Raw genomic sequence first — 26,797 nt, 5'->3', positions numbered from 1 at the left:
CACTCTCACGACTTTGTAAATAATAATAATAAAAAGGCATAACTGGAAATAGTGTGGGGTCTGCGCCTATGAGTACTGTTGCGTAAAATAATTGGCGAGTTATTGAGATAGCAATCGACTAACTTAACATTGGTTGTTCGTTGCTACCTCTCTATCAATTAAGATCAAACTATCGTGAGTGCCGGTGGCTGTGCAACTTGGTTTGACAGGTAACCTAAAATGTTTGAAACTTTAAAAGTAAATAAATAACTTTATATTTATTCATTATTGCATAAGTACTAAGTAGTGCTTATCTAAATATTATCTTGTTTGTAACTGCATAAATTCCTTAATCCTACTTGATTTACCTACTTATATTGCACATAAACGTGAGCTGTGTTTTCTAGGACACGAAAACAAGTGCATAATATAGTCTAATAGTTCAAAATTCTTATCGCGACACGAGTAAAATAGTATAGATGTTTTATTGTGAACTAGTACGCAGTCTATGATGAATTAAAGAGCTCCTTTATAGGGGCAGGTCTTGTAATGAGTGCATCTTTACAGACGTAGTACTCAGGGGGACAATCGGTTGACCTTGTAGAAACAAGTGCTTGTTATCGTGAGTAGTATCAATAAGCCAGTTGTTTGGCTTGGTAGCGAGCCTACCGCGACGGAAACGCACAGTTAGTTATCATAACGTCCACGTTTGTGAAGATTTAGATATTTATTGTTTGTCAATTGCAACCGGCGTTATTTGCCGAGAGACTCCCGCGGTGCAAGGTATGTGGTTACTGCTAGTTGTCTTGTAATTTATTTTAAGTTGTGCATGATTCGTTGATTAATTAAGAGGTCAGTGACTCGTAGTTTGAATAATTTTTTAATTCTTTTTCCGTGAAAATATTTTCTTTAAAGTTTTGCATTTAAGTATGTACATATTATTCAAGCGTGATGAATTATTATTTTCTAAATGTAATATAACTTTATTTGGTTAAAAATTAATAATATATCAATTTTTTTTATGATTTATTAATTGTTAGAGATCTACTGTTTGAAGAAATATTCGGTAACATAAATTGACGAAACAAAATAAGTAGGTACCTAAGTAGATACTAGATAGTTAGGTTGGTATTTACAATATATAGGTACTACATAAATATTTCCAAGCACTTACCTACTATTACAATAAGTGTTACAAGATAATTTCAACAGCTACTTACATGAAAATAATAGACACTTAAACTATTGATAAATCAAAACTTAAACTAGATAGGTAAGCATCGCTTTATCTACACTTTAAACTTAATGTTTTTCAAGTGTGTTATCAGTGCTTGAACTATTTCGTTATATAATACTTACTTAACTATAAACATTTTGTACTGATAAGTATGGATGCCTATTACTCGAAACTAAATTAATTTCGAAGTATTTTAAGACAATATTTTGGCTTTTGAATGATATTAAACTTGCGCCCACCCGTCACTAGGTGTAAGATTTCATGTGTCGTTGATTTGTTTGTAAACATTACGTATACCGGTACCTACACATCACACCAAAACATAAATAATTTCAATAGCATAAAAAATTGTTTTTTTTCCCAATGGGATCTAACTTGCGGCAATCGGCTGTCATGCAATGTGTAGCTTAATTGCACAAAGCTTTTGGAAAAATACCTTCAAAAGTCGCTTAGTTTTTTGGGGGAGAAAGACTAGGGAGTGTGGGATTTCTACCTCACTAAAACCACTCTGGTGGTCACCTTTAGCACCGACAAGGGCACCGAGACCTCTAACTAGACCAGCTCCGGAGAGGATTAAGCCCTAGTACTTAAAAAACACCTATTTAATACAGTATTTGTAAGGGTACTACCACATCAATCGAGCGATCGTCGATCGATGGTAGAATGGATAAGTCGACTTCGATCGATAATTTCTGCCACACCAATTGAACCTACCATATTAATCGATCAATGTCAACCGATGTCGATCGATGGCATCGACGGACTATCGACCCTAAACAATAGTCAAATAGTAAATAGTCGTAATTAGTTATCCCTAATCTCTGAAAATGACTTTCCACTTTTATTAGTGCGAAATAAACTACTTAGGTATGTATCGACACTATCGACAAAATAGTTTTGTCATGCAATTTATTGCTTGTTTTTATTTATCTCGTATTAATCAACCAGTTAATTACTCTTGTATTAACAACATTAGTAGGTTCATGAAAATAATTGCAGTGTAATCGAGATATCGTATCTGAGGGTATAATCTTGATTGAGTGTTGTTGATTGAGTTAGTTTTCCTCTTACATCCAGGCTTGCATAATCCCAAACATAATATAGGCACCTAAAGAGAGGTACCTATACTTCCTTATGTCTAATTGCCATACGCAGAGAAATGATTACTTAAAGTATTCCTTAGTAACGATTTTGTATCGAAAACGATTGCTTAGGGCTGGGTTAAGGAATCATTAAATGACTCTGAGTACGGCGGTAAGTGTGGACCCTAGTAGTAGTACCTACCTACATCGAAAGTCACACTTGCGGTGACTCCATCAATGAGACAATAGGGAATGCTTAGGTTTACGTATAAATATTATTATAAAACACTTAAGTTCTAGATAATAATGTTTGGACAAACATTTTCTACGAGATTCATATCTTTTTAATCTCAACAATCGTCTGTGGTTACGTGATGCACAGCTAGAGAATAGGTACCAACCTAGGTACTTCAAATGAGCAGAACTAATTTCACACTTAATGAAATCTTAATTGAAAACAATTTATATATTTAGATTAAATCCAGGGTTAGATGTGTGTTGATAAGTTCCGTAAGTTGATAACATACCTAACTAAATCTACAGCAAGACTTTCTGAAAAGGGCCATCCCCATATTGGAAAAGAATTTGAAAAAACCTATTAGGAATTGAACATTTCAGTTTCGATGACCATCAAAAAATCAGTTCATCAACCTATAGCGTAAAAAGGGAATTCAGATAATCCATGGTAAAAACCACATTAAGGCAAAGAAAGTAATAAAAAGCTAATAATTTCCTTGCCCACGCCTCCCAGATGTCGGTAAAAGTGCAGAAGATCACGGAGCCCCTGCTGCTGGGCGAGGGCCCGCACTGGGACGAGCAGCAGCAGGCGCTGTTCCTCGTCAGCATCCAGGAGCACACCATCCACAAGTACGTGCCCGCCACCGGAGTACACACCAAGACCAAAGTTGGTGAGTTGGCAATATAGTTCGGTTTGTTTTAGCTCTTTGTAAGTGGGACTTACTTAGTTAGGCTACATTTGTGGTAGACACTATGAAGCTGCTATTATTTTTCGAAAAGCCTCTCAAAGTTATTATATTTTTAAATCTATGCTCGTAAATAAAACTAAAAAAGAACTACTAGAAATTTTCACAATCATTTCCCTCTGGACGATATTATCACTCTCTTTAAATTCACCTTCTTTCTTTTATCATTGTTAATTTATAATCAATGCTAAACAATTCTTCTGAACTGTTGCAGGCGGTCGTGTGGGCTTCATAGTGCCGGTAGAGGGCACCACTGACCAGTTCCTAGTGGGTGTGGAGCGCAAGTTCCAGGTGATCAGGTGGGATGGGGCTGATGGGAGCCCGGCCACCGTGGTGAAGGAGCTCGGAGAGGTGGACCGTGACATACCCACCAACAGGATCAACGATGGCAAAGCTGATCCTAGGGGCAGAGTTTTTGCAGGTCAGATATTGAAGACTTTCATGTAAACCAAATATTTCTTCTTAAATCCACAAGTTAGATATTAGTCTACTTGTTCAAACGACGCGTGGTTAGCATAAAGTCACGAGATTACAGAAGTGCCTGTTAATTACGGCTTATGTTAAGTGTTCAACGATACTCGACAGTTTACGTGATTAGATACAGGCCAAAGTTATAAGAAATACACAATAAATTGGTGAAGGCTACCTATGTGGAAAGGAATTTGACGTAATCAAATATTCATCCTAAAATTTTCTTCCACAGGAACCATGGGCCACGAGGATCCTCCAGGCAACTTCACCTACAACAGAGGCAACCTGTTCCGCCTGGATGGAGGCAAGATGACGAAGGTGGTCAAAGAGGTCAGCATCTCCAACGGCCTGGCCTGGGACCTCCGGGAGAGGGCCATGTATTACACCGACTCACTCGAGAAGAACATCAGGAGATACGATTACAATGTGGACACTGGAGACATTTGTAAGTTGATATTTGATTGGGATTTTTTGGTTGAAGGACTTCCACGAGTTCTAAGCTATATATCATCAGCCTATAAGTGGTTACTGCTGACCAAAGCCTCTTCTCACATGGAGAAGGTTTGAGCATTAATCACCATGCTTGCTCAATGCGGGTTGGCGATTCCAAACTTATAATTAGAAATTAAAATAATCTTAGAAAGTACATATAACTCTGAAAAAGTTACATTGGTACTTATAGACATTTTAATTCAGAAAACTTTGTTTCAGCCAACGTCAAGTACATCTTTGACTTCGAAAAGAACAAGATAGAAGGGGTCCCAGATGGCACCACCATCGACACTGACGGGAACCTATGGGTTGCTGTGTTCGAAGGCTCCTGCATCCTCAAAATTAATCCTAAAACTGGAGAGCTACTGCAAAAGGTCCCCATCCCAGCGTTGCAAGTGACCTCGGCCACTTTCGGAGGTCCCAACTACGACATCATGTTTGTTACCACCGCAAGCCTCAACATCCGTGGAGCCCAGGATCCTCCCTGTGGGTCCACGTTCATGGTCACCGGACTTGGGGTCAAAGGATTCCCCAATGTTAGCTTTAAGCTTTAACTATTTAATCATTTGTAATTTACTGCCGTACTCAGAGTAATTTGATGATTACTTAACCCAATCTTTAGCAATTGTTTTCGATACAAAATTGTTACTAAGGAATACTTTAAGTAATCATTAAATGGGTCTGTGTGTGGCAGTTAGTGAAATATTTTATTACATAAGCCTATATACAATTTTGTAAGTATGTAAACTATAGTAAGGTATTGTTTAAATTGAAATAAAATTATGATAAACCAAAATGACAAGGAGACCAATATTAGACTGAATGTTTGTTATGAATACGTAATCTAAACTCAAAGATATTATTATATGAAATATTTTAATGAATTTATTGTTTATATGCCCGTGTTACAATTATTATTAAAGAAATATATTATTATTTTGTTGTTTCTCTTATAAGTATATAGTACCCCAATTTAATGAAAGTGAAAGTTAGCTGTACTGGTGGTACATTGTCAGGTTAAAAGTAATGACTGAAATGAACCAATGCATCAATCAACTTGCACGGTTCTCTCACATTATCCTCTATTTCATTGTCTGGACTTTAAAAGAGACTATGACCTCTAAGTTTGTTTCGGCATTTCTTCTCAGAGTAGTCGGATAGGAAATGCCGGCCTCATCTAACTATTTGAAATATTGACGTGTAAAAGTGTTATTTTATAACCTATTTACAGAAATAAATATCATTTATTTATCATTAATGACAAGAAAAATCCACTTTAACATTTCTGTAAGAGACTAAGTGAAAATGTTAATGTTATCTTAGAAATGTGAAGCGACTTAACGTAGAACGTCAGTCAACACCGCCGTCTTTTATATTATTGTAGTTAAAGGACAAAAAAAACAATAATATATAAAATGTAATAATTTATTGGAATCTGACGTAGTTGTTGGGGTGTCCCTTGGCGTTGAGGCCGGTGAGCTTGAAGGTGGACCCTGCAGGCGGCAGCTGCTCCTCCCCGCGGTTCATGCAGGCGGACGTCACGTACAGCACGTCCAGCGCTGGGCCTCCAAACGTCGCCGATGTCACCTGCAGCGCTGGGATCGGGATCTTCTCAAGTAGTTTGCCCTTTTTGGGGTCAATTTTCAGGACCTGAAATAATAAAAATGTAATCGTATTTTTCGACCGCATCTCTTTTGCCCTGGACCCCTCGCCCACGGCGATATTTTGTAGCTATGCAGTCGCGCGTCTGCATCAATACAGTGGCAAAGTGCACATAAAAGTAACATGGGTCCTGACCCATGTTACACTCACTAAAAGCGCGACAGTATTTCTACTGAGAAATACACACTAAAAGCGCGACAGTATTTCTACTGAGAAATACTGTCGCGCTTTTAGTGAGTGTCGTTGGAAAAAGTACTGTACCTATATATCTCTATCTCTGTCATATTATAAGACAGGGTACTCTGCTGGATTCCATTGATCATAGTATTGTGTAAAAAATATTCTAATCTATTTTAAAGAGGGAGAGCAAAAGTAATTTGTTAAAACTATTACATACAAGGTAGACAGCAAAATTGTATAACAATTAAAAATATTATTATTGCGTATACACTATCTAGTATAAATAAGAATAAGTGAATATAACAGTTACCCGGTTGCCGTCAAAGTTGGCGACCCAGAGGTTGCCGTCGGTGTCGATGGTCATGCCGTCCACGATGCCCTCCAGCTGGTGGTCCTTGTACGCGAACACGTTGCGAGGGTTCGCTGGAAATATTCACACAATACACTTTACTATATCAATTAAATGCTATACATTTAATTATAAGGATTCTCAGTCAAATATTAATTGCTTCCAGATATTCAATTGATTCTAATTATAGTTGAAAAGTACCTATTTGAGTATTTACTGAAATAAATGCTTTAACTGCCTCGTTGGTCGAGTAGTCGCAAGTGCGACTGCCGGGCAAAGTACTATTGGATTTTTTTGGTATTTCGAAAATGTCTCTGTAGTAGCATGGAGTCTGGAATTTTGCCTAGTATATGGCAAAAGGCTCATCCCCTATTATATGGGGCTCGTAACACAAATGGTGAAAAGTGGATGTATATTGTATAATGGCATTACGTGCCGTAATGTGAACCTCTGCTTACCCCTTCGGGGATAAAAAGGCGTGACGTTGTGTTGTAAATGCTTTATCTTGTATGTAAATGAAATACTCACAAATATTGCCGGTGTTGACATCATAGTCGTATCTTCTGATGGTGTACTCGAAAGAGTCTGCGAAGTAGAACGCCTTCTCGTCCAGGTCCCAGCACAGGCCGTTGGAGATGTCGATGTCGGTGGCCAGCTTGTGGGTGCTGCCGTCAGGGTCGATGCGGTACAGGGAACCCTTCTTCAGGTCGAACTTGCCTGGCGCGTACTCGTGGCCCATTGTACCTGTAGGGAGAAAATAGTGGTAAAGAAAGTGTGCCACCACAATTTCGTGATGAAGATCTAATGCTTAATCAGGTTTTCATAAGTAGCTTTACAACTTTTTTGATTTCTACAATAAATACCTTTCCTCGAGAATAATTTTTCCTATTGGTGAAAATTGCATAAAAAATCGTTCAATACTTTTTTAGTTTACGAGAACAGACAGACAAACGCAACAGAAAGCTTGGTTTTCTTATTTTGACATTTTGCTAGTTTCTGTTACTCTTTAGACAGAGTGAAGGCGTACTATGGCCAGCAGTGGGTTGCCCTGAGTTTTTATCAACGTCATCAACGTTGAAATGGTGTATAAATTATGATACTGGTCATAAGCTCACCAGCAAAGAGTCGCCCCCTAGGATCAGCCTTGGCATCATTGAACCTGTTGTTGGGCACGTCCTGGTCTACTTCAGCGATGGTCCGCACCACCTTGGCGGTGTTCTCCTCGCCGTCCCACTCGATCTCCACCACCTTGCGGTTCAGGCTGATGGCGAAGTGGTGCTTCTTGCCTTCGATCGGGATTATGAAGGTCGGCATGCCCTCTGGAATGATAGGTGTAGCATGAGTTATAGGTAATGAACAGAATTTATAGATTAATCTAAAGAATAAGTTGATGTGCATAATAAATGTATGTCCAGTACGGTGTTTGATAACAATTGTGTGCAAGGAGCTCCATTACTGCCAAGTTACTATTTTGCAAATAGGTTACAATGTAACTCTTTTACACGTCAATTTCTTAAATAACTAGATGAGGCCGGCATTTCCTATCGGACTTGAATAATAAAACTTCATGTCCAACCTGGCGGGAATCGAACCCCCACTACTGTGCACAGTAGTTAGAATCTCAGTTATTGGTATGCATATGTTGTGGTCTAAAACGCATCAACACAAAAGACCATTTATAAAAATCTATAGTAATGATTGTAGAAACATACCTAGTTTAGCCTTGGTGTGCTTGCCAGTCTCGGGCACGTACTTGTTGACGGTGTAGTCGAAGATGCTGACGAAGTAGAGCGCCTGCTCCTCGTGGTCCCAGTGCGGACCCTCGCCCAGCGTCACTGGACCTGTCACTGCCTTCAATTCCGGCGCCATCTGGAATTGACGGGCAGGTGTTAATTACTGCCGGTTACTTTAAGCATCGTTGATTACAAGGTGTATTGGAAGTTTTGTCCATGACGGATTCGTAAGAGCATAATACTTTTTTCATGGTATTTATTAGAAAAAAATATTTCTTAGTGACGTACAGGCCTATCTCTATAGAAAACGTGAGATGATGATAGATGAGATGATCTAGATTTTTAGTTTGGTCATCTAGTTGATAGTATGGATATCATCAACTAGATGGTAACTAGAAAAGCTACTATAGTGCAAGAACAAGGGATTGGTAAAGGTTTGCCTTACGCTTGCATATGAGATTAGACAATGATAGTTGATGACCAATCTTGAGATATCGTGAATAATTGAAACAAAAGATAAATAAACTTTTAGAAGTTTATCTATCGCGCGCGACCAACGAGTTCCGCGCGCCCTATAACGAAATACGTTTTAACTTATACATAACAAATTTAAAACAAAATAATCACCGGTGGTTTATAAGAAGACAGCGTCAACGCAAGGAAGTTGGTTATAAACGGTAAAGTATAATTGTGTAAAAACATTTTTAGAATTCAATAACCGCTCACACTTTACACACAGACTAAGGAAGGATATGCAATGTCTACCATGTAACCTTATTATGACTGTGATACATCTTATAGCCCCCTAATATACCTACCTCAATCCTCAAGTGTTTACGACCTACGGCAGGTACCTACCGCTTGGGGAAACCAATGACTGATCACGTCATTGACAAGACGCAGGCGCGGAAACTTCTCACGAAGTGACGACTTACCTAATGTTTTGTAAACAACTTAGTAATGTGTGTAGACAGTCTATGACACACCCACTTCTATTCATGACGTCTATTGACCAGACGATCCAGTCAATAAACGAAAGAAGTGACTGACTAATGAAGTAAGCAACAGCAACAGTATTTTTGTTCGCTTTAATAGAATTCAATTCACTTTTTATGCTTAGCAGTTGAACTTTAAGAAAGCCATCAGTATATTATTGCGTATAATTAAAACTTAGAATAAGTTATAGATAGCCTAAAAGCGACTTTATTTTGATATAAACAAGAGCTTAATTACGAGTAGTATAAATGTACCTAACTGATTTGTTTCTAGTCGTACAACATACAAACATTCTTAAAAAAAGTAGTAGTACGGAGAATATTATAAATATTAAATAACTATAACATAGCTTAAAAAAATTGTAACTCACGTGTGTCTCTGATAAACCGGTCCGACAAAATTGTAGAACGTAAACCGCGGCCCACGGCGTTTACGTTAGAGAATCCTTATAAGGTGAACCAACTTGTTTCCAAGCAGAATGGAAAACTAATAAATATATGTTCATTTACTAATAAATATCAGTAATTTACACTTCGTTGGTGAAGCTATCAAGCGTGAAGTTATAAAAACTTTATAGAACAACGCAACTAGTTTTGCGAAAACCTCAACGTACCTACGTACAATCATTTGAAAACTTGATTCGATGACTTTAATAGTTATCATAATTATTTTAATGGCCCCAGAAGTATGATATATTGCTTAGGATTTCCCCTCGTTAACGATTTAAGATGAATTTTCTGATGTCATTTTAAATTTATCAGAAAACGATAAAACTGCTAGCAGGTAAATGTTTGTAACTTACATTAAATTGTAGGTAAGGTATTGTAGGTAAGTCTTCAAAGGCTTTTAAAAAAGCGTTGATCACTAAACACATATAAGATTTACTACGTGATCCACGTGTGTCTTTGAATATGTCTAATTTAGATTGCTATTTTAGAACATCAATGAACGACACATGCCGCTAGACTCTGGCCTTGGTTAGGCAATGAACTGCCGTAGCCTGCCATTATTTAGCAGTTGCTAGTCGAATTCTAAACGACTAGTTGTATGCGTCATTAAGTTATGTCTCAAAAATCCAATGTTTTATTCGTTTACTATGTAACATATAGCGATAGGTAGTATCTTAGTAAGCATCACTGTTATAGTGTGTAGGGTCAATTCTTGTATACAGAATAAACAGGTTTTTGATTTCGAAATTCCACATAAGATTATAGTTATAATATAGTAACCAGAAAACAGCGAAAAATATAATTACCTAAAAACCACTCACGGTTTATTCACGTATATTAATGGAGCTCTACTAGTTTCCGAGTCACAGAGGGACTCTTCAATTCTTCATTGTGAGCAGCGTGCGCAGACGCGGCGACGTCGCACATTTTTAGTTAATTTAGTATATTTATAAATATAATTTAGACTGATGAAATAACACTGGGACCTACCATGGAGGGCTTTCCAAAGATATGATATTTATGTTAGATCTCGATTCAAGATAAATGTGCTTGAGATGAGATAGTGGACGACACGATAGACAACCAGTCTCGGAGTTACGTTACCAACCTCTTATAGATTACCTGTATTGGTAAAAACCCCTTAGTGTCTTTTGAGGACGAATTTAGATTTTTTTCTTTGTAGACTATAAACGAAAAAAAAAAGACTTTGTTTCTTGGCGTATCAGAAAGGTTATGGGAAGATAATTAGAGTTCATGGTAGGCGCGTAAAATTATCACATTACATACATAGCTGGCTAATATATTGTAAGTAACACCTAGAGCTACCCTCCCAGCTTTCACACTTTCACCTAATTATTAAAGGAATTAAAGCCTTAAAACAGGTTATAAAAGTATCTCTACACACCGTAGTACGTACCTTACAGTCCACAATAATATCACAGATGTAATCACACAATCAACTGCGGGTGATGTCAACTTATCATTGTTATATACTGTTACATATATCTAATCTAATCTGTAACATACACATCTAATTATAACAAGTGCCGATACACACTCTTACTTCTATTTAATATCGCCCGTGAACTAGCAAAGAGTGACTAACAAAATGATAGCTATTTCGTTTTCTACGACTATTGCAATTAGCTTTTTTTCAACAGATGAAGTGAACTTATATATGGAACGGAATAAATAACAATGGATGAAAAATTAATGACGCTTATAGGTTTTCTACAATAGAACACAAATATGAGATTACAAATAGTACTAGTCACGTCAATAACTAACTAATTGCAATTTAGTTGATGTTATGAATCGTGAATGTAGTTTCTCATAGCCCATCTTATGCAATATAGTTGATAAAACGTAAGATAAAGACTAAAGTTATATAATAACTGATTGAAAGATCAACGACCTATGTCAAAATTTTGTTTTTAAAAATGGGACCTAAAATAGTGCCCTGCGGAAGACTCTGTAATTAACTGCTTATGGATGGATGAATGAAGAGGAACTTTAAGGTTAAGCTAGTATAATTAGAATAATTACTTTAATGCTGGTATCATTAGAATGGATTTTAAAACGTTAGATATCAATAAGTTTTCTTTAAATATATACAAACATGTTGGTAGATTTTCACTTTGACCATATCAAACCCTTTCGTCGGGAATAAGAAGATATCGTTTTTCTCTTTAAGAGATAGTTGTGACTAGATAAGGCTTGCATTTAAGTACCGTCTGATTGTCTGATGCAAGCACTACTATCAAAATTACAGATAATATATCTATGTCACATTTTTGGAGGCATTTTTGACAGCATCTTCTGATAAATATCGTTGGGTTTTTTGCTAGATATTTCGATATTTTTGATTTTTCTACACAACTTGTCGATAAGTTACAAACCAAAAAAAAGTCCTCAATTTTTTTTGTGTATCAATATTAAGTGATATTACTCTGGTTATTTAATACTGAGTTATCATAAACTAAACAGTAACTTATAGAAACTCATGGATGAAGGTTTCTTACCCCGTACACACATACTGCACGTTGTGAAAATAACACAAACACTAAAATAGATGCAAACATTCCACTGAAGGCGATGACTTTAGAGACTGCAGCTATTTCTGAATAGTTCCATTAGTGCTTGCATTCAGCGTGAAATTACTTCAATAGGACTGTGTTTTATTCTAACATCGGATTTACTTTTGTTCAAGTTAACAGGGAAATAATATTATCTAACTAGCTGTTGTCCACGATTTTTTTCTATAAATAAAATATTTTTTCTAAAATAAATGTAACCTAAGTTACTCCTTACATCAGCAACCCACCAATTCAAGTCCCGGTGCAGTCTATGCAATGGAAATCGGTCCAGCCATTGCAGAGATTAGCCCGAATAAGAAACAGACAGACAAAAATGTGATTTTGGTGTATGTATTGTATGTAGTATGTTTATGCATGTAGTAATTGTGTAAATGCGGTTATTTCAATATTACAAACAGACACTCCAATTTTATCTATTCGTCTACACTAGATTGCAAACTTCGCATTCAGTAGTAGTTAGTACAAGTCTAGTACAAAATAAAAACACGCCTACGTAATTAAGATAAATGAGTATCTAATCAGCTCATCATATTGATTGGTAGGTAGTCCAAGGTTTCATCAGCCACTTTCCAGTCCATCCACAAATATGGTCATCCAATCTCCATACAATTATCAAGTTTCATGATGATACATCAATTAAAACTGCGGGTAATTGTGATTCTTAAAATCTATTAATCCGAATTACACGCGTACTTGTCACAACAATTACAAGTTATTATTTAAAATGTAATGATCTTTAATTTTACATGCATATTTAATTGATGTCGTTACGTAAGGGTCGGTTCATATCTGACGTAAAATACGCCGAGCGTATCATTGATCGCACTAACGTATCATCGGTTGAGTGTGAACGATCAAGTATTTTTTGTTCTGACAAGTATGTCTGTTCTGAAGTTATGCAACCGATATTATGTGACACATGTTCCGTCAGATATGAACCGACTTTTTTTTTACGTTAACGTGATCAAACGTTACCTCATCTAGCTCTCTGATTGGTTGGCTAATGTGGAGCTGGCCAATCAGAGCGCCGTACGTCATAAACGTGTCTATGGCGTTAACACAAAACAAACTCGCACTAGGCCTTCAGATCGAAGTTTAAATACTTTTTTTTACCTGGCAACTCCATCGCTCCTTCTCATGTAGTTTCATCTCCTGGCGAATTCCTCACCCAGTGAGGGTTACTCTGGGATCTTCGGAACAGCTATCACTTCCATCCCTTTTCCAAACACACATACTGTTATGGATTCGCTGAAATATTAATATAAGGTTAACAAAATTATAAGGTACTAGGTAGACATTTGAAAAAATATTAGTAGCTGCGTGTAAAAAGGGATTGAAACTAATTTTGACAATCATTAAAAATCAAACATTGTTTGATATTCGCTATCGATATTGATAACTGATCGAATTCGAATCGTGCCATAAAACAGATTTAATCTGTTTGATAAATAAATAAATAATTACAAAAAGTGATTTGAGATATTACAAGATTCGATTAAAGATAAACGAGATTAATATGTAAGCCGTAGGGAACGCTAGTGCTACGCGTCTTGCGACTGCGATCGGAGCTGTATTGGCGCGACTAGCGGCCCTGTCATAAGCGAACCGTTAGTCGAAATCGATAGAGCGTCCTCGAAAACGAGCATGTGTTATCGATCATCGTGCGTTATTCGAAAACGGTTGAGCGTCCCCGAAAAAGAATAACCTGACCCTAACAGTGATTTCTAAGTAGGCTCAGAATTGTAATGATTATGACAAACTTAAGAGGAGTTTTGTTTAGCAGTACCTATACCTCACACGACCGAAATACACGACTAGAATTGCTAGTCAAAATGGGCGATAGAAAAATTATCTCAATCTAAACAATCCAACAAATGAATTTAGTGAATAAAATTAATATTTTAAAAATCAATTTGGACTTACCAATTATGCTCCAAAAGGTCCATCCCTTGAACATCGCTGACCATTGTATGAGATTGCGACAAAAACTTGCAATCTATCCCCGCGACATCTATCTTCCATCGAAACAGTGTTATCCTCTGATCTATTGACGTAGACACCAGATAGTCATCTACTATAACAAGCCCAGTTATCTGTGAGCTGTGGTTGTTTGCACTGTTCCAAGCATGTAGTACTTTTGCAGAGGTCATGTTATTCTGGACTTTGATTTCTACAACTATTGTGTGTATAGCGTTATCGTCGCCCCCAGTAGCCACAAGAACCTTGTCTTCTGATACATTGACGGTAGCAATACTGTTTATACCTGATTTATTCGTTTTTGTAGTGAAAAATGGTTCCAAATTTGCATTCACAATGTCTGTTACATCCCAAAATGTAACTTCACTTCTAGTCGTACAAGTGATCAGGATGTTTCTGTTCAAAATTTTGATACATTTCGTTTTTAAAATACATGTTTTGTGATATTTAGCTTCTTTGATAATCTCTATCTTTTTACTATCTTCATTGAAGGCGAAAACTCTTACATAAGAATCGGAGCAACCAGCAAAGATGATAAGTCTATCTTTATCTTTTATCACATCTATGTCCATGATCCTCATTTCAGGGTCAAAGTCAATGGAACAGTTTCTCCAAGTCTGATTCCCTTTCCTCTCTTTATCTGTACCCCTTATGAGGTAATCTACTAATTCTTCTGATGTAATATTGATTTTGTTATCTTCGTTAGTTAACTTTATATCTTTAATGCAAAGCTGTGCTCTTCCTCCAGCCGATAGTACTAAGAAATGGTTTTCATTTTCATCAATGGGAAATGTTTTTAGTGTTCTTACACTTGATAAGTGCTTAAAGCTAACTTCGTCTTTAAAGTTCATTTCTGCATCAACACTAGAAATTCTTAGTGTAGTGTCTTCTCCGCCAGTAATGTATACTGTAGCATCACCAACTCTTTGTGATTTCAAACAATTAATTTCTTTAGCATGTGATCCATTTATTACATTTCGTGAAACTATTTTACTAAGTTGGAATGTTACAGCATTTATATCTGAGTTTTTCAAATAAATCAGTTTTATGAACTCTTCGTAATTTTCATTTATTTTCTCGAAGTATCTGACTGCATCCCAGGACCTGTGTCCACCTCCACACGCGACTTCTAACATTTTACTATTTTCCTTAACATTGTATACAACAAACACTCTTTCTTGGAACCCACAAATAATATTTTCGTCTTTATCTAAGAATTTCTCGACCCATTCAAAAGCCAAGTCTTTGCTGCTCATGTGTTTCACCACATCACTATTTACACAAAAATATTTGATAGTCCCATCGCGTCCAGTAGTAATAATCCTATTATTTCTAACATTAATAGATGTCGGTCCATATCTTCCGTGGACTTTATGAAAGGTCTTCACTGGGTTATTCTGGCCTTTCATAAAAACATGTATATTACCGCATCTATCTCCAACAATAAATCTATTGTTGTCAGGTTCGATTGAAGATGCTGTCAGCCATCTTTCTTTGCAATTTGGTAGAACAAAATTAGCATAAACTTCTACACTTGCATTATTAGAAGCTAGAACAGTAATATTACCATCTCCAGAACAAAGTACTAAATGCCTGTTTCCAGCCCATTGCATAGATAAAATCTTTCCCACATTCAATTTAGTATTAACAACATTTAGTATAAAAGCCTCATCCTTACATTTTTCGACAAACACATCTAGTTTGCCTGCCATATCTGCTACAGCTATTAGTTGCTTACAGGACGATAGAGCTAGCAATTTGTAAGTAGATTCATGATTTAATTTATGTTCAGTCTTATTCTTATTAACAACATCATAGTAGAACAAGTTACTATCATCCATTATAACTAAGTTGTGTCTGGCAGTGAATAAAACCTTTTTAGGAGTGGTAACACCTACATCAATGATATTTTCTTGACAGTAATCAGTGGCTATGGTGAGAGGGTGTAGAATGACTCCGCTGTCCCCTCCTCCAGTGACTAAGCTAGTACCATCACTGTCCACAGACCATATACAGCCGTTCTGATGTGTGAGGGCCTTTTTCAACAAGTTTCCTTCATAATCCCAGTAACATATAGCTGAGTCTTCTCCTACTGAGACTATGACATCATGTGTTATGCAACTCCTCATGACTCTCGCTAAATGCCCATAGACTTCATGTTTGCAAACTATTTCTATGCCTTCCCAGTATGCTACTGTATTGTATGCATGAGCTGGTGGTATGTTTGGGCCCCATATCCTTACAGCCCTGTCATCTGATGTGGTTACTATTGTGTGTCTCTGTGGTTCATATGATATTGAGAATATTACACCCTGAAAACAAAAGAGTTATAAGTATAAGACTTGAGTGGCCTTTTTCAGAGCCTGTTTTATAGTGGCTTGATTTTACAATATAATTTGTATGAAGTATCTGTCACATAAGTTTATTGTACTTATATGTAGGGGGTGAAACAGACACATTGTCTAATAAATAATCTAAGAGATAACATTCACTGCCTTATCGTGTGTAAGAGTGACTATGGGACAGCGAGTCTCAGATTTATTTCCTGAGTTGGGCAAAACATTATTGGATGATTTTTCAGTATATTATGAAAAGTAAGTCTAGTGTATGGCAACAGCTTCACCATTAAACACCAGTAATATGGTCCAAAATCATACCTTATGTCCTTTCAAATGGTGTAGTGCCTCATCCTTGCTAGCTCTATGTATGATGACCTCGGAGAACACAGTGCCTGCCATCACCAGCACATCATCCTGCAGAGCCAGCAGCAGTCCGCTGTACAGTATGGAGTTATTGTGGCTGGGCTGCTGTGATAGCAGTGTTTGAGTGGCGGTGTTCCATTTCTGTAATAATGAATTTTGTAGTTAAATAAGGATTTCGATTATATTACTTTAATTTAGGTAAAGTTGATTAATATTAGAGAACATTAGTAAGTTATTCAGAAGAATGTTCTGGTTTACGCTGAAGACATCACACAATAGTTCTAATTAGACTTTAGTAATAATTAGGTTCTTAAGTCTTATAATTATTTTAAAAGTTCTTTTAACATTTAAGTTACCTTTATAAACTACTCCAATAATTTAAATTACAAATCTTTGGTTTGTTCTAAAGTAACTTTAAGCTTTGTTACCTATAATTTAAAATAAGAAATAAGAACAAAACCTCACCTGAACCACATTGTGAGCTGTTAACAGAGCAACAACTTCATCAGTCACCCAAACAGCAGAATGGAGCCAGTCATCACATACTACAGACTTAAATACTCTACAAAACACCTCGTTTCCCTCATTACACCCTTCAGAGTTCACTAGAGTAATTACAGTAAACTGTTTACCACCAAACACAAGTATTTTCGTACCACATTTCGAAGGTACAAACCCATATATTTTCTGACCGTTTAAACCAATTAAACGCTGTAATAACTTCGTAGATACCTTACTGAATACGTTTATAGTATTTCCAATACCTGAAAGTGATTAAATGTTGAGTTTATTTAATGTTAATTGGAATTTATAAGCACACTTGTTATGATAACATATAACCTAAAAACTAACCGGCTAACACGTATTTCTTGTAAAACTTTACAGCGGTTACATCGGTCCGTATTAGTAAAGACATTATTGATTAATTCTAAATAAAAATTATGTAAATAATTGTGTTTTATAGGTAAAAGAGCACACTGGTTAGTGTTTTGAAATTGGATTTTTTGACATTGACACTCTTGACAGAAATATTGTGACTGATACGTTTCGTTCACGTTCGATTATAGTGTGCATACTCGTGGGAAGAATAATTATTCTAATAAATATTTAAGTCCAATTTCAATTTCTTTTTAAGGCTGAAAAGTGTGCAAATAATTAATTATGAAAGTTACGTTACTTTGTTTCGATTTTACACACTACTTTCCCAGAGGTTCAAAGTTTTAGGGTTGTACAAACATTAACAAATCGATATCGATAAAATAGAATTTATTCATTTTATTACAACATTATTTATAACAATCTAAAAGACATAAATTAATCCTGGTGTTGATCGAGTGGGTACTTATCAGGGTATTTCTTTAGATGCTCTTCCATTTGTTTCATTTGTTTCCTGAAAAATAATAAAATTGTTAGATTTTGGACATAACAGTCACATTTCGAAAGTTAAATTAGAATAGCAATGATTAAAATCTCACTGGATTCTAGGAGGCATATCATAGTAGACATCTTCGAGCATTTCCTTCCAGTGTGGCCGCTTCTTCTTTTCAGCTTCTTGCATAGTTCTTACAACCGTGTCTCTTGATTCTTTCAGGCAAGTTTTCTCAGCTTCAGCGTCCCAAATACCTGTAAATTAATTAAAAAGACTAATAAATATCATGTATAAAGTCGAAATTATTTATTACAATAACTGAGTAAACCAACCTTTAGCTTCCAAATACATTTTGAACTTATGAAGTGGGCTTTCATCTGTAGTCCACTTTTGTATTTCTTCAATTGATCTATACGCCGTGCTGTCGTCAGAGGTGGAGTGATGACCCACTCTGAAAAAAATCCACGAAACAACAGTTTACAATCCATTTGATCCATGAATATAATAGGCGTTAAAATTAATTTATTTAAGAATAATAAATCGTTTTGGGAATAATAATTATTAATCGCATTAAAGTCTATAATGCGTTTGAATAATAAGCGCCTATTGTACTTTTAAATGTTTCCTTCATATTTTTATGGTGTGCAATAAAGTTTATGTTGTATTATAATAATTTAGAAGGAGTAAGCATACTGACCTGTAGGACATAGCCTCAATCAGCACAGGCTTGTTATTGGCTATAGCATATTCTCTGGACTGCTTCACAGCGTTATACACAGCGAGGGCGTCGGTGCCGTCGACGCGAACAGTGCGGATGCCGAGCGCAGGGCCTCGTGATGCGATGCCATCACCTCTGTACTGCTCGTTGGTCGGAGTCGAGATCGCGTAGCCGTTGTTTCTACTGCAAGAGTTAATAAGAAGTTACAATACACATCATTTTACAGGATATTATTAGAAAGTCAAAGTCAAAACATTTATTTCAATTAATCCTAAATTAGGTACTTTCGAAACGTCAAATTGGATTGTCCGTCAGTCTGTCTGTCAGTGAAGCTAGGTGCTCGTTCCAAAGTGTAGCTTCGAATGGAGAAGAACGAGCAAGAGACTCCATCGTGGAAATTACCTATTTAAAAGTAGGTAATAAATCTAAGCTTATACTAATACGGCTGTAATGACAAGTTTTGGAAAGTGCATGTACCATAGCAAAATAACGGGACAATCTAGTGTAGCTGCAAAGTTGAACGCAGCGAAGGCATCTCCCTCGGACGCGGCACCGTCTCCGAAGTAGCAGATGACACAGCGATCGTTGTTCGGCTGCCGCTTCAGAGCATAAGCTGCTCCAACTGCTTGCGGCATTTGAGTTGCTGAAATATATAACCATTAATTATTCATTTATAAGTTCAACAGCTTGTGACTACTCCTACGTTTGATAAAAATAAAAAATGCAAATAACTTCAGTAAAGGATCGACCTGACAGATAGAAATATTTGTATCGTTTGGTTTTTAAAAGTGAAGATCTTACCTAGAGGACTGGAGAGGGTTACGAGATTAAAGTGCTTGTTTCCGTAGTGAACTGGCATCTGTCTTCCCTTGCCTGGATCCTCGTGGTTGCCGTAACATTGGTTGATCAGCTCCGTCACCGTGACTCCTCGGTACAGGAACACTCCTACCTCTCGGTACTGGGCAAACACCAGGTCCCGAGGGCTCAGAGCAGCAGCACTGCCAACGTGGATACCTTCCTCACCGTAGTTGGTCATGTAGAATGATATACGGCCTTGTCTGTAACATTACATTAAAATATTAATTACATTATAAATTAAAATGATAATTTGTTTTACAAAAAAAAACAAGTATAATTTTTCTACATCATAGCTAAGTCAGATTAATATATTGGCTTACTAACGAAGAAAAGCTATAGTAAATAAACATTACATGTTTGATTATGTATATCCTTTACGTAACATCGTCATAACGAGTTTTGTAGTAAGAAAACGCTACATAATGATTACCTTTGAGACTCGTACAAGATCTTGTCCATTTGAGTGAGCTGCACCATAGTTTTGTACATATTCACAAGTTCATCTTTATCGATACTTGGCTCCTCCCTACTTTCGAGCACGGATCCGCTGTTGTCCAACACTCGGTAGATAGGGATGGGGTCGTAGCTCGATTCGTTCAGGAACTTCATTTCCGTCACGTAGGGAGCCTTAGCGCCCGGGAATTCGGCATATTTCGTATTCTGTGCAACCTCCGGCCTTGTGTGAGTGGACAGCAGCTGTAACACGCGTTCCACATACTTTAGGTACCACAGGACAAGCAATACTAGACCTCGCCCGTGTCTGTGACTTTCACTATTCAATATTGATAAACAATAATACAAATCAATGTTAAACTCGACTTATTTAGCCACCTAATGAGTTCAACAAAGTAATGTTTTTAAACCTAGTCGAAACGCATAGCAAATGCAGAATAAATAAATGTTTAAATAAATTTAAATCAGCCGCTTGACGAACATATCGGACAATCTTATAAGTTATTCAATCACGCCGTTTTTATCTAGCCGCAAAGAGTGATGTAATAAAAACAAACTTATGATTATGTTACTAGGTTCATTATTGACTGACGGTAGTGATAAAAATCCAAAATATCATTATCAACTTTACTTTAATCACTGCTCGCACTGATTTACTTCACTAAAAATATTGAATTATATGAAAAATCCACGTGTTTTGATATGTTTGAGACTTTTACACGTTTTAAAGTTAATTGATGGATGTTTTAATAATGTTTTAGTGATGGTAGATGTAGAACTAACCCTGACGGCGGCATTCCGTAGCGTGTTCAACCGCAAAACACTAGCACCCGTCTTCAGCGCCATGTTGTGACTGACGTATACTCATTATAATTACACTATATCGTTGTTTAACGCATTAGCAATTGTGATAAGGCGCTTCGTACAAGCATGCTCAGTATTTCAAACAAGTATTTTGAAACTGCTGTGCCAACGTAATGCCTCGATAACAGATGACGGCTCGGAAGGTCATGAGGTCAAATGCTAATCTCTCTTGGGAGATGTTTAACAATAAAACGTTAGAAACCGGTTTGGGAAACGTTTGCAGCAAGGAAAATATTAACTTATGGTGTGGTTTTTCGTTTTAGAGTTACTTTTCTAATTCAAGAAAGTTAATTATCACGTTAGACTTCTGATGGCCCCTGAGCATTCCGCTTTTAGAACCAACAATAAATCATCAAATCAGTGTCGGTTCTTTTCAATTATCTTTGTTAGCTTACAGAAAATATAGACACGTCAAAATAATGTTGACTGTCCTATATACAGTAGGTAGCTAAACCTTTTTCCGAAAAGCAAGAGGAGCCAACTGAAAGAACTTGCTTGCTGTCGCTGCGATAAAGTTATTTGCACACCTGTTGCCTTAGTCAAGTTGACTATCTATAAATAATTGTAAATTACTCTAAATTATACAAAAGTGGGGAATGGTTTATTGACCATCTCCAGATATCTGTTCCCATTTATCTTGACTGAGGACCATGACTATGACCCATGGATACGGGCTTATAGTGTGGCAGGTAGCCACAGTGTGGAATGTATCAATCGACATATTCATTTGAATGACTTTATCTGTGGCGTTAATAAATATACCTTATGCTTGTGCCATATCTCTACTCGAACCTAAGTAGTCTGTCAGTCGACGACAGCAATAGATAAGATTAGATTACAAGTTTTTTTAATTTCTGGAAAGATGGGTTCCTTCCATGCAAAAAAGACATCATTACCAGCTTTCGCCAAAAGACTGCTGCACAAAGACTTCGCCCATAGGCTGCTAAAAAGACATGTGACCGAATCTCAAGATGCTTTCAACGTCGTATCGTTATTAAATCACCATCATATTTTGGACGTCACCACTTGTATTTATGAGCGATACTGATTGCTTCTTCACCAGGCTAAGCCTGTAATGGCCTCATAATTAGAACTTAGGACTTGCAGCCAGGATAACCCATCCATCACGTCCTTTCTGCTGCTAAGCTTAAAAAATTAATTAGTTACTGCCTCTTTGTTCAAGTGATCGCAACTACCGAGGAGCAAGAATCGAAGACCTAGCAGTAGAAAAACGCATAGTTTCAGTGCTTTAGCTCGTGGTTACCTTCATAGTACAAGGACTCAATACCAACAGGGCTTTTAGGTACTTTTAAGTAGGTACAACTAGGTAGGTAATAGCTTAAAAACCCTTGTTGATGTCTAATTTATGGGAAAACATATTTGAGTCATTCTAGTACAGTTAGTTATTGCGCATTAGGAATAACATGGGGCAATAAATATTGAGCAATACCTAACTTCAGTCAGTCAATGTCGTTCTCATTACCCTGTGAGTCATTACCCCTCACGCAGCTATAAAGCAGGCGACGGCTGATTTTCCTGTAGACCGATAAGTGGCTCCAGCACATGCTGAGCTCTGAACGAAGGCGGTAATTTTAAAAATACCAATAAATCTTCAAACTAAAAGGTGAAGTTCTATTAGCAAGATTAAAACGTATTTATTGTTTTCTTTTATAGTCCACAGAAATAAACCGATAACGTTGTATGTAGCTATGTGTCTGGGGTCTAGCTAGGCTGGTCGGTATTTATCACTTTTGTAGATAACGCGCAAATCGGATTGCTAAAATCTAAACACTGTTTTGATAAGATAGTGGCGTTGAATTTGGTATAAATACCAGGCTTTTGGAAGTCCAGGCCATCCATCCAACGGGATTGGGGCCTGATAATCATCGGTAGGTGCTATTGGTATATCTAAAAGCCTTGTTGTGTAATTAATGTCCACACAGGAATAGGATGAAAATTTCATTTTAGGATTACTTAAGAATGTCATCAACTTTTAACCCACTCCGGGTGACGAATCAATTTTCCACAGCTCTCGACAGGAGCACCACAGCATATATATTTTTGCATATAACGTGTCTGGCTTCCTACCATGAGGATATTAGGGCGTTCCTGCTATTATGGCGAGCGAATATGCAATTATCGTTCGGGTTAGACTATAAACACTGTTTTATTATTCATTGCACACAGCCTGACTTTATTTGCTTTTCGGAATGCTTGTTATTAGATAGATTAGGTATGCTAGTCTCATCCATGTCGACCTAGTATGATCGCAAAGACTAGACAAGCAGCCGTCTGGTCGGTGTTATAAAGTCCTTAAATAGTGTTCGTTGACAAACGAAGGCATCGTATAATTTTTTATTGAAATTCCAACGCTTAACGGCCGTCCATACATATTTGAACACCACGTCCATCCACGTCTCGGTCAGCTTAGCTTAGCTTATTACTCAAGCATAAAAAATCATGTTGAGAACGATGAGGATATCTTTCCCTTTGTGGCGTATGGTAGAAGTAGTGTTCTAGTTTATAGCGATATTTTCCGTCACATTAAAACATCTACATTTCATTAGTTTTTTTAATCCCTAGAGTCTTTTCCAATCCCTTTTAACGAAATCAAGAAATTACTAGTAACGAAATATTAAATCAGCATGTTTAACAAATGATTCTAGTACCCCTGCAGTTGATATCATTTAATTATCAAATCGAAGTCATCCAATCATTTCAACTCATAGAATACTTGAGAATGCCCACGCCTAGTATGACGATTCAGTCGGTTAAATGATCGATTATATCGATATATCGATATTTTTTCTGTGATGAACGATTAATAAAAACAATATTATTACAAATTAATAATTTTTCTTTGCGTATAAATCGCAACTTTTCCAATAAAGTACAACAAAATAAATTAAGCAATAGATTTTTTTAGGTGGCAACACATTTTTTTTTTGTTTATGTTTTTGGCAACAATCCGCAACTGGAAACGTCAAACGTGTTACTATAACCCTATCGAGTTGTAATATTGATGTTTTAACAATGTTTTATGTGAATTATAAGTGCTTTGCAATTCGATAGTGTTATATTAGTTGTCAGTAATAAATAAATGGCTGTGGAGGTTAGTGACCGTGTATCGATAATATTTGTGTTATAGTAAAACAACGACAATGCCTTACTGGTATTATGACAAGAAGGATCTGCAGAACACGCCGTCGTTCAGAGATGCCATTACTACGGAAACAGAGAACCGGTACAGGAAGGAAGGCGCCAGGTTCATCATTGACACAGGCTCGAAGATGGACCTAGGTTATAACACAGTGGCCACAGGAGTTGTTTATTTCCATCGCTTCTACATGTTCCATTCGTTCAGAACATTCCCGAGGTACATCACAGCTTGCTGTTGCCTCTTTCTAGCGGGAAAAGTAGAGGAGACGCCAAAGAAATGCAAAGACATTATAAAAGTAGCCAAGTCTTTGCTTACGGAACAGAAGTTTGCAAGTTTCGGAGAAGATCCCAAAGAGGAGGTGATGACGTTAGAGAGGATCCTGCTGCAGACCATCAAGTTCGACCTGCAGGTGGAGCACCCGTACGGCTACTTGTTGAAGTACGCCAAGTGTCTCAAAGGCGACAAGGCCAAGCTACAGAAGATGGTGCAGATGGCGTGGACATTCGTTAACGACAGGTCAGTACTGGAACTAGGTTTCAAGTTGTATAGTTTGCGCTTAAAGTTTTCCTGCGGGAAAAATATTCAACATACCGAGCCCAATACATGGCTTTTTCTTGTTTGGAATGTAATTACTACATATTCACTTACTAAATTACATCCACTTTAGTGTTATTTTCTGTATTTGATTTGGATTTATGAACCATTACTATATTACTGCTATTATCTAAAAATGCTATGTACTTAGTGTAATGGTGGGTATAATGATGTTATTTATTTCCAGTTTGTGCACAACACTATGTCTGCAATGGGAGCCCGAAGTCATCGCAGTAGCACTAATGTTCCTAGCAGGGAAGCTCAGCAAGTTTGAAGTCCTGGACTGGAACGGGAGGAACCCTAAACACAATGCCTGGTGGGACATGTTTGTAGAAGACATCACAATGGAACTGCTTGAAGATATATGTCATCAAGTGAGTATCTGGTCATTTAATTATTATTAGCTTTCGTAAAATTATCCTGCTTGCAATAAAATCTCCAAACTGCTCTTCTAGTACTAACCCGTTATACTTTAACTATACTATAGGCTACATTTAAAGCCATACACAACTATACAATCTGTCATTATTCTGTATGTAAAAATAGCCCAATATTACCAGACTCTGAGCAAGCCCTAGGGAACTTATGTTCAATTGATCATGCAATCAAATACCGCTGGCAAATTAAATGCACGATAATGCTTTGCAATGTATGCAGACATGTAGAGGACAAATAAATTACCGTGCGGTCAATGTGTTCACATGCAATTGAAGTGAGATGTGCACAATAAAGAATGACAAGACCTTCCTGCCATCTCCCTACTTGCAATTGTTGCAGTTTCCTGTTGCTAAAGCGGTTGCAATTGTAAGATCATGATTGCTTGTTATGTTCTGCAGAATTGGCAGTGGTCTGTCTGTTTATTGTCTGTTAATATTTTGTCATAGGGCGCATGGCTCTATCACTGATCATGTGAGATGATGGTGGAAACGTTGGTAAAGTAGGGTATTGTGACACAATTTATACTACATTATGACACAAACTGGTAATGAAGGTCATTCTAATCATAGTCAGAGTGCTTTATTATTAATCATCATAACACAATAGACATGAACAATTCTGGCTAATTTCAAGCACCATATGTTAATCTAAATTAGACTTATGTCTGGTCTATTTTTGGTAGTAATACTAATTTGATGGCTATTTTAGAAACTAATATTGATTGTTGTTTGGTAAAATTGATGGTTTCAGACAAGTCGTGGTTGCCACTCTATTAATAAATTGGTTAATTTAAGTATTACTGTCAAACAGTAACCAGTTATAATTGCATTGTCTTAATAACTATCCTTGTTGTTCCAGGTGTTAGATCTGTACTCTCCTCAGCCGCAGTCGTCGGGCGGCGACTCCCCGCCCGCCCCATCCCCCGCCAAGCAGCCAAAAAACGAGAAGAAGCCCCCCTCCATTACACCGCCCACTTCCGCATCACCAGTCGCCGTTGTCGTTTCTAAACCGATACTGACTCCGATGAAGAACGGAGCAGACATTAAAGTAGACCCTCCAAAGATGGAGCCCATAAGGTATACGTATCCAGCGTATCCAGGGATGCCGGCGTACCCGGCGGTGTACACAGCGCCGCCGCCCTCCATCCCGCCGCCGCCGAGGCTGCCGCTGACAGGGCCGCCGCCCCCCTCGCTGGTGTACGCGGAGCCCCCGCCGGCGCCGCCGCCCCGCTTCCCCCCGGTGAACGTTCCTCCACCGAACTACTTCCCCCCACTACCAGGGCGCGGGCCCCCGCCCCCCGGGCCCCCGCCGCGGCCTTACTACCCGCCGCCGTGATCCTAATGTAAGCAATAGGTTATTGTATAATTTTTTACTGAAATATAATTTTAGAATATAATTTTGTGTTTTATTTAAAAGGTGTGTAACCAACTTAAACATAAAAAATATTAAATGAA

The 26,797-nt window shown here is 37.3% G+C and overlaps 4 protein-coding genes across 12 annotated transcripts; 2 read left to right on the top strand and 2 right to left on the bottom strand.

The window, feature by feature from the left end:
• The first annotated feature begins 47 nt into the window (after positions 1-47).
• LOC118276390 (regucalcin) lies at positions 48-5,180 on the top strand. Of its 2 annotated transcripts, none has more exons than XM_035594687.2 (5): positions 48-209; positions 3,050-3,206; positions 3,496-3,702; positions 3,985-4,197; positions 4,464-5,180. In XM_035594687.2, the coding sequence occupies exons 2-5, from the start codon at positions 3,050-3,052 to the stop codon at positions 4,796-4,798; spliced, it is 912 nt and encodes a 303-aa protein (XP_035450580.2). In that variant the 5' UTR covers positions 48-209; the 3' UTR covers positions 4,799-5,180. The 2 variants fall into 2 exon arrangements, with proteins under 2 accessions (XP_035450580.2, XP_035450579.2); XM_035594686.2 differs by lacking the exon at positions 48-209 and adding an exon at positions 322-762.
• Positions 5,181-5,651: 471 nt separating this feature from the next.
• LOC118276488 (regucalcin-like) lies at positions 5,652-17,885 on the bottom strand. Of its 7 annotated transcripts, XM_035594828.2 has the most exons (7): positions 14,134-14,271; positions 13,324-13,458; positions 8,148-8,304; positions 7,551-7,754; positions 6,964-7,179; positions 6,397-6,509; positions 5,652-5,894 (listed from the first exon to the last, which is right to left on the bottom strand). In XM_035594828.2, exons 2-7 carry the CDS (start codon positions 13,357-13,359, stop codon positions 5,670-5,672), a joined length of 951 nt encoding a protein of 316 aa, XP_035450721.2. In that variant the 5' UTR covers positions 13,360-13,458; positions 14,134-14,271; the 3' UTR covers positions 5,652-5,669. The 7 variants fall into 7 exon arrangements, 6 of the variants coding, with proteins under 6 accessions (XP_035450721.2, XP_035450720.2, XP_035450722.2 ...); XM_035594827.2 differs by lacking the exons at positions 13,324-13,458; positions 14,134-14,271 and adding an exon at positions 12,136-12,251; XM_035594829.2 differs by lacking the exons at positions 13,324-13,458; positions 14,134-14,271 and adding an exon at positions 11,031-11,195.
• Positions 17,886-18,138: 253 nt separating this feature from the next.
• Positions 18,139-21,253, bottom strand: LOC118276489 (2-oxoisovalerate dehydrogenase subunit alpha, mitochondrial). 2 transcript variants are annotated; one of them, XM_035594831.2, is made up of 8 exons: positions 21,071-21,253; positions 20,265-20,551; positions 19,778-20,034; positions 19,454-19,619; positions 18,956-19,159; positions 18,591-18,709; positions 18,365-18,512; positions 18,139-18,279 (listed from the first exon to the last, which is right to left on the bottom strand). In XM_035594831.2, exons 1-8 carry the CDS (start codon positions 21,131-21,133, stop codon positions 18,204-18,206), a joined length of 1,320 nt encoding a protein of 439 aa, XP_035450724.2. In that variant the 5' UTR covers positions 21,134-21,253; the 3' UTR covers positions 18,139-18,203. The 2 variants fall into 2 exon arrangements, with proteins under 2 accessions (XP_035450724.2, XP_035450725.2); XM_035594832.2 differs by having other exon boundaries at positions 20,265-20,530; positions 21,071-21,247.
• A 2,880-nt stretch (positions 21,254-24,133) lies between these two features.
• LOC118276490 (cyclin-K) lies at positions 24,134-26,739 on the top strand. Its single transcript, XM_035594833.2, has 3 exons — positions 24,134-24,827; positions 25,093-25,279; positions 26,202-26,739. Exons 1-3 carry the CDS (start codon positions 24,313-24,315, stop codon positions 26,676-26,678), a joined length of 1,179 nt encoding a protein of 392 aa, XP_035450726.1. The 5' UTR covers positions 24,134-24,312; the 3' UTR covers positions 26,679-26,739.
• The last annotated feature ends 58 nt before the right edge of the window (positions 26,740-26,797 follow it).

Source organism: Spodoptera frugiperda, chromosome 31 (genome assembly GCF_023101765.2).
Source record: "Spodoptera frugiperda isolate SF20-4 chromosome 31, AGI-APGP_CSIRO_Sfru_2.0, whole genome shotgun sequence".
Classification (NCBI taxonomy): Eukaryota; Metazoa; Arthropoda; class Insecta; order Lepidoptera; family Noctuidae; genus Spodoptera; species Spodoptera frugiperda.
Note: the sequence above shows the minus strand (reverse complement) of the source record. Positions and strands in the feature narration are given on the sequence as shown.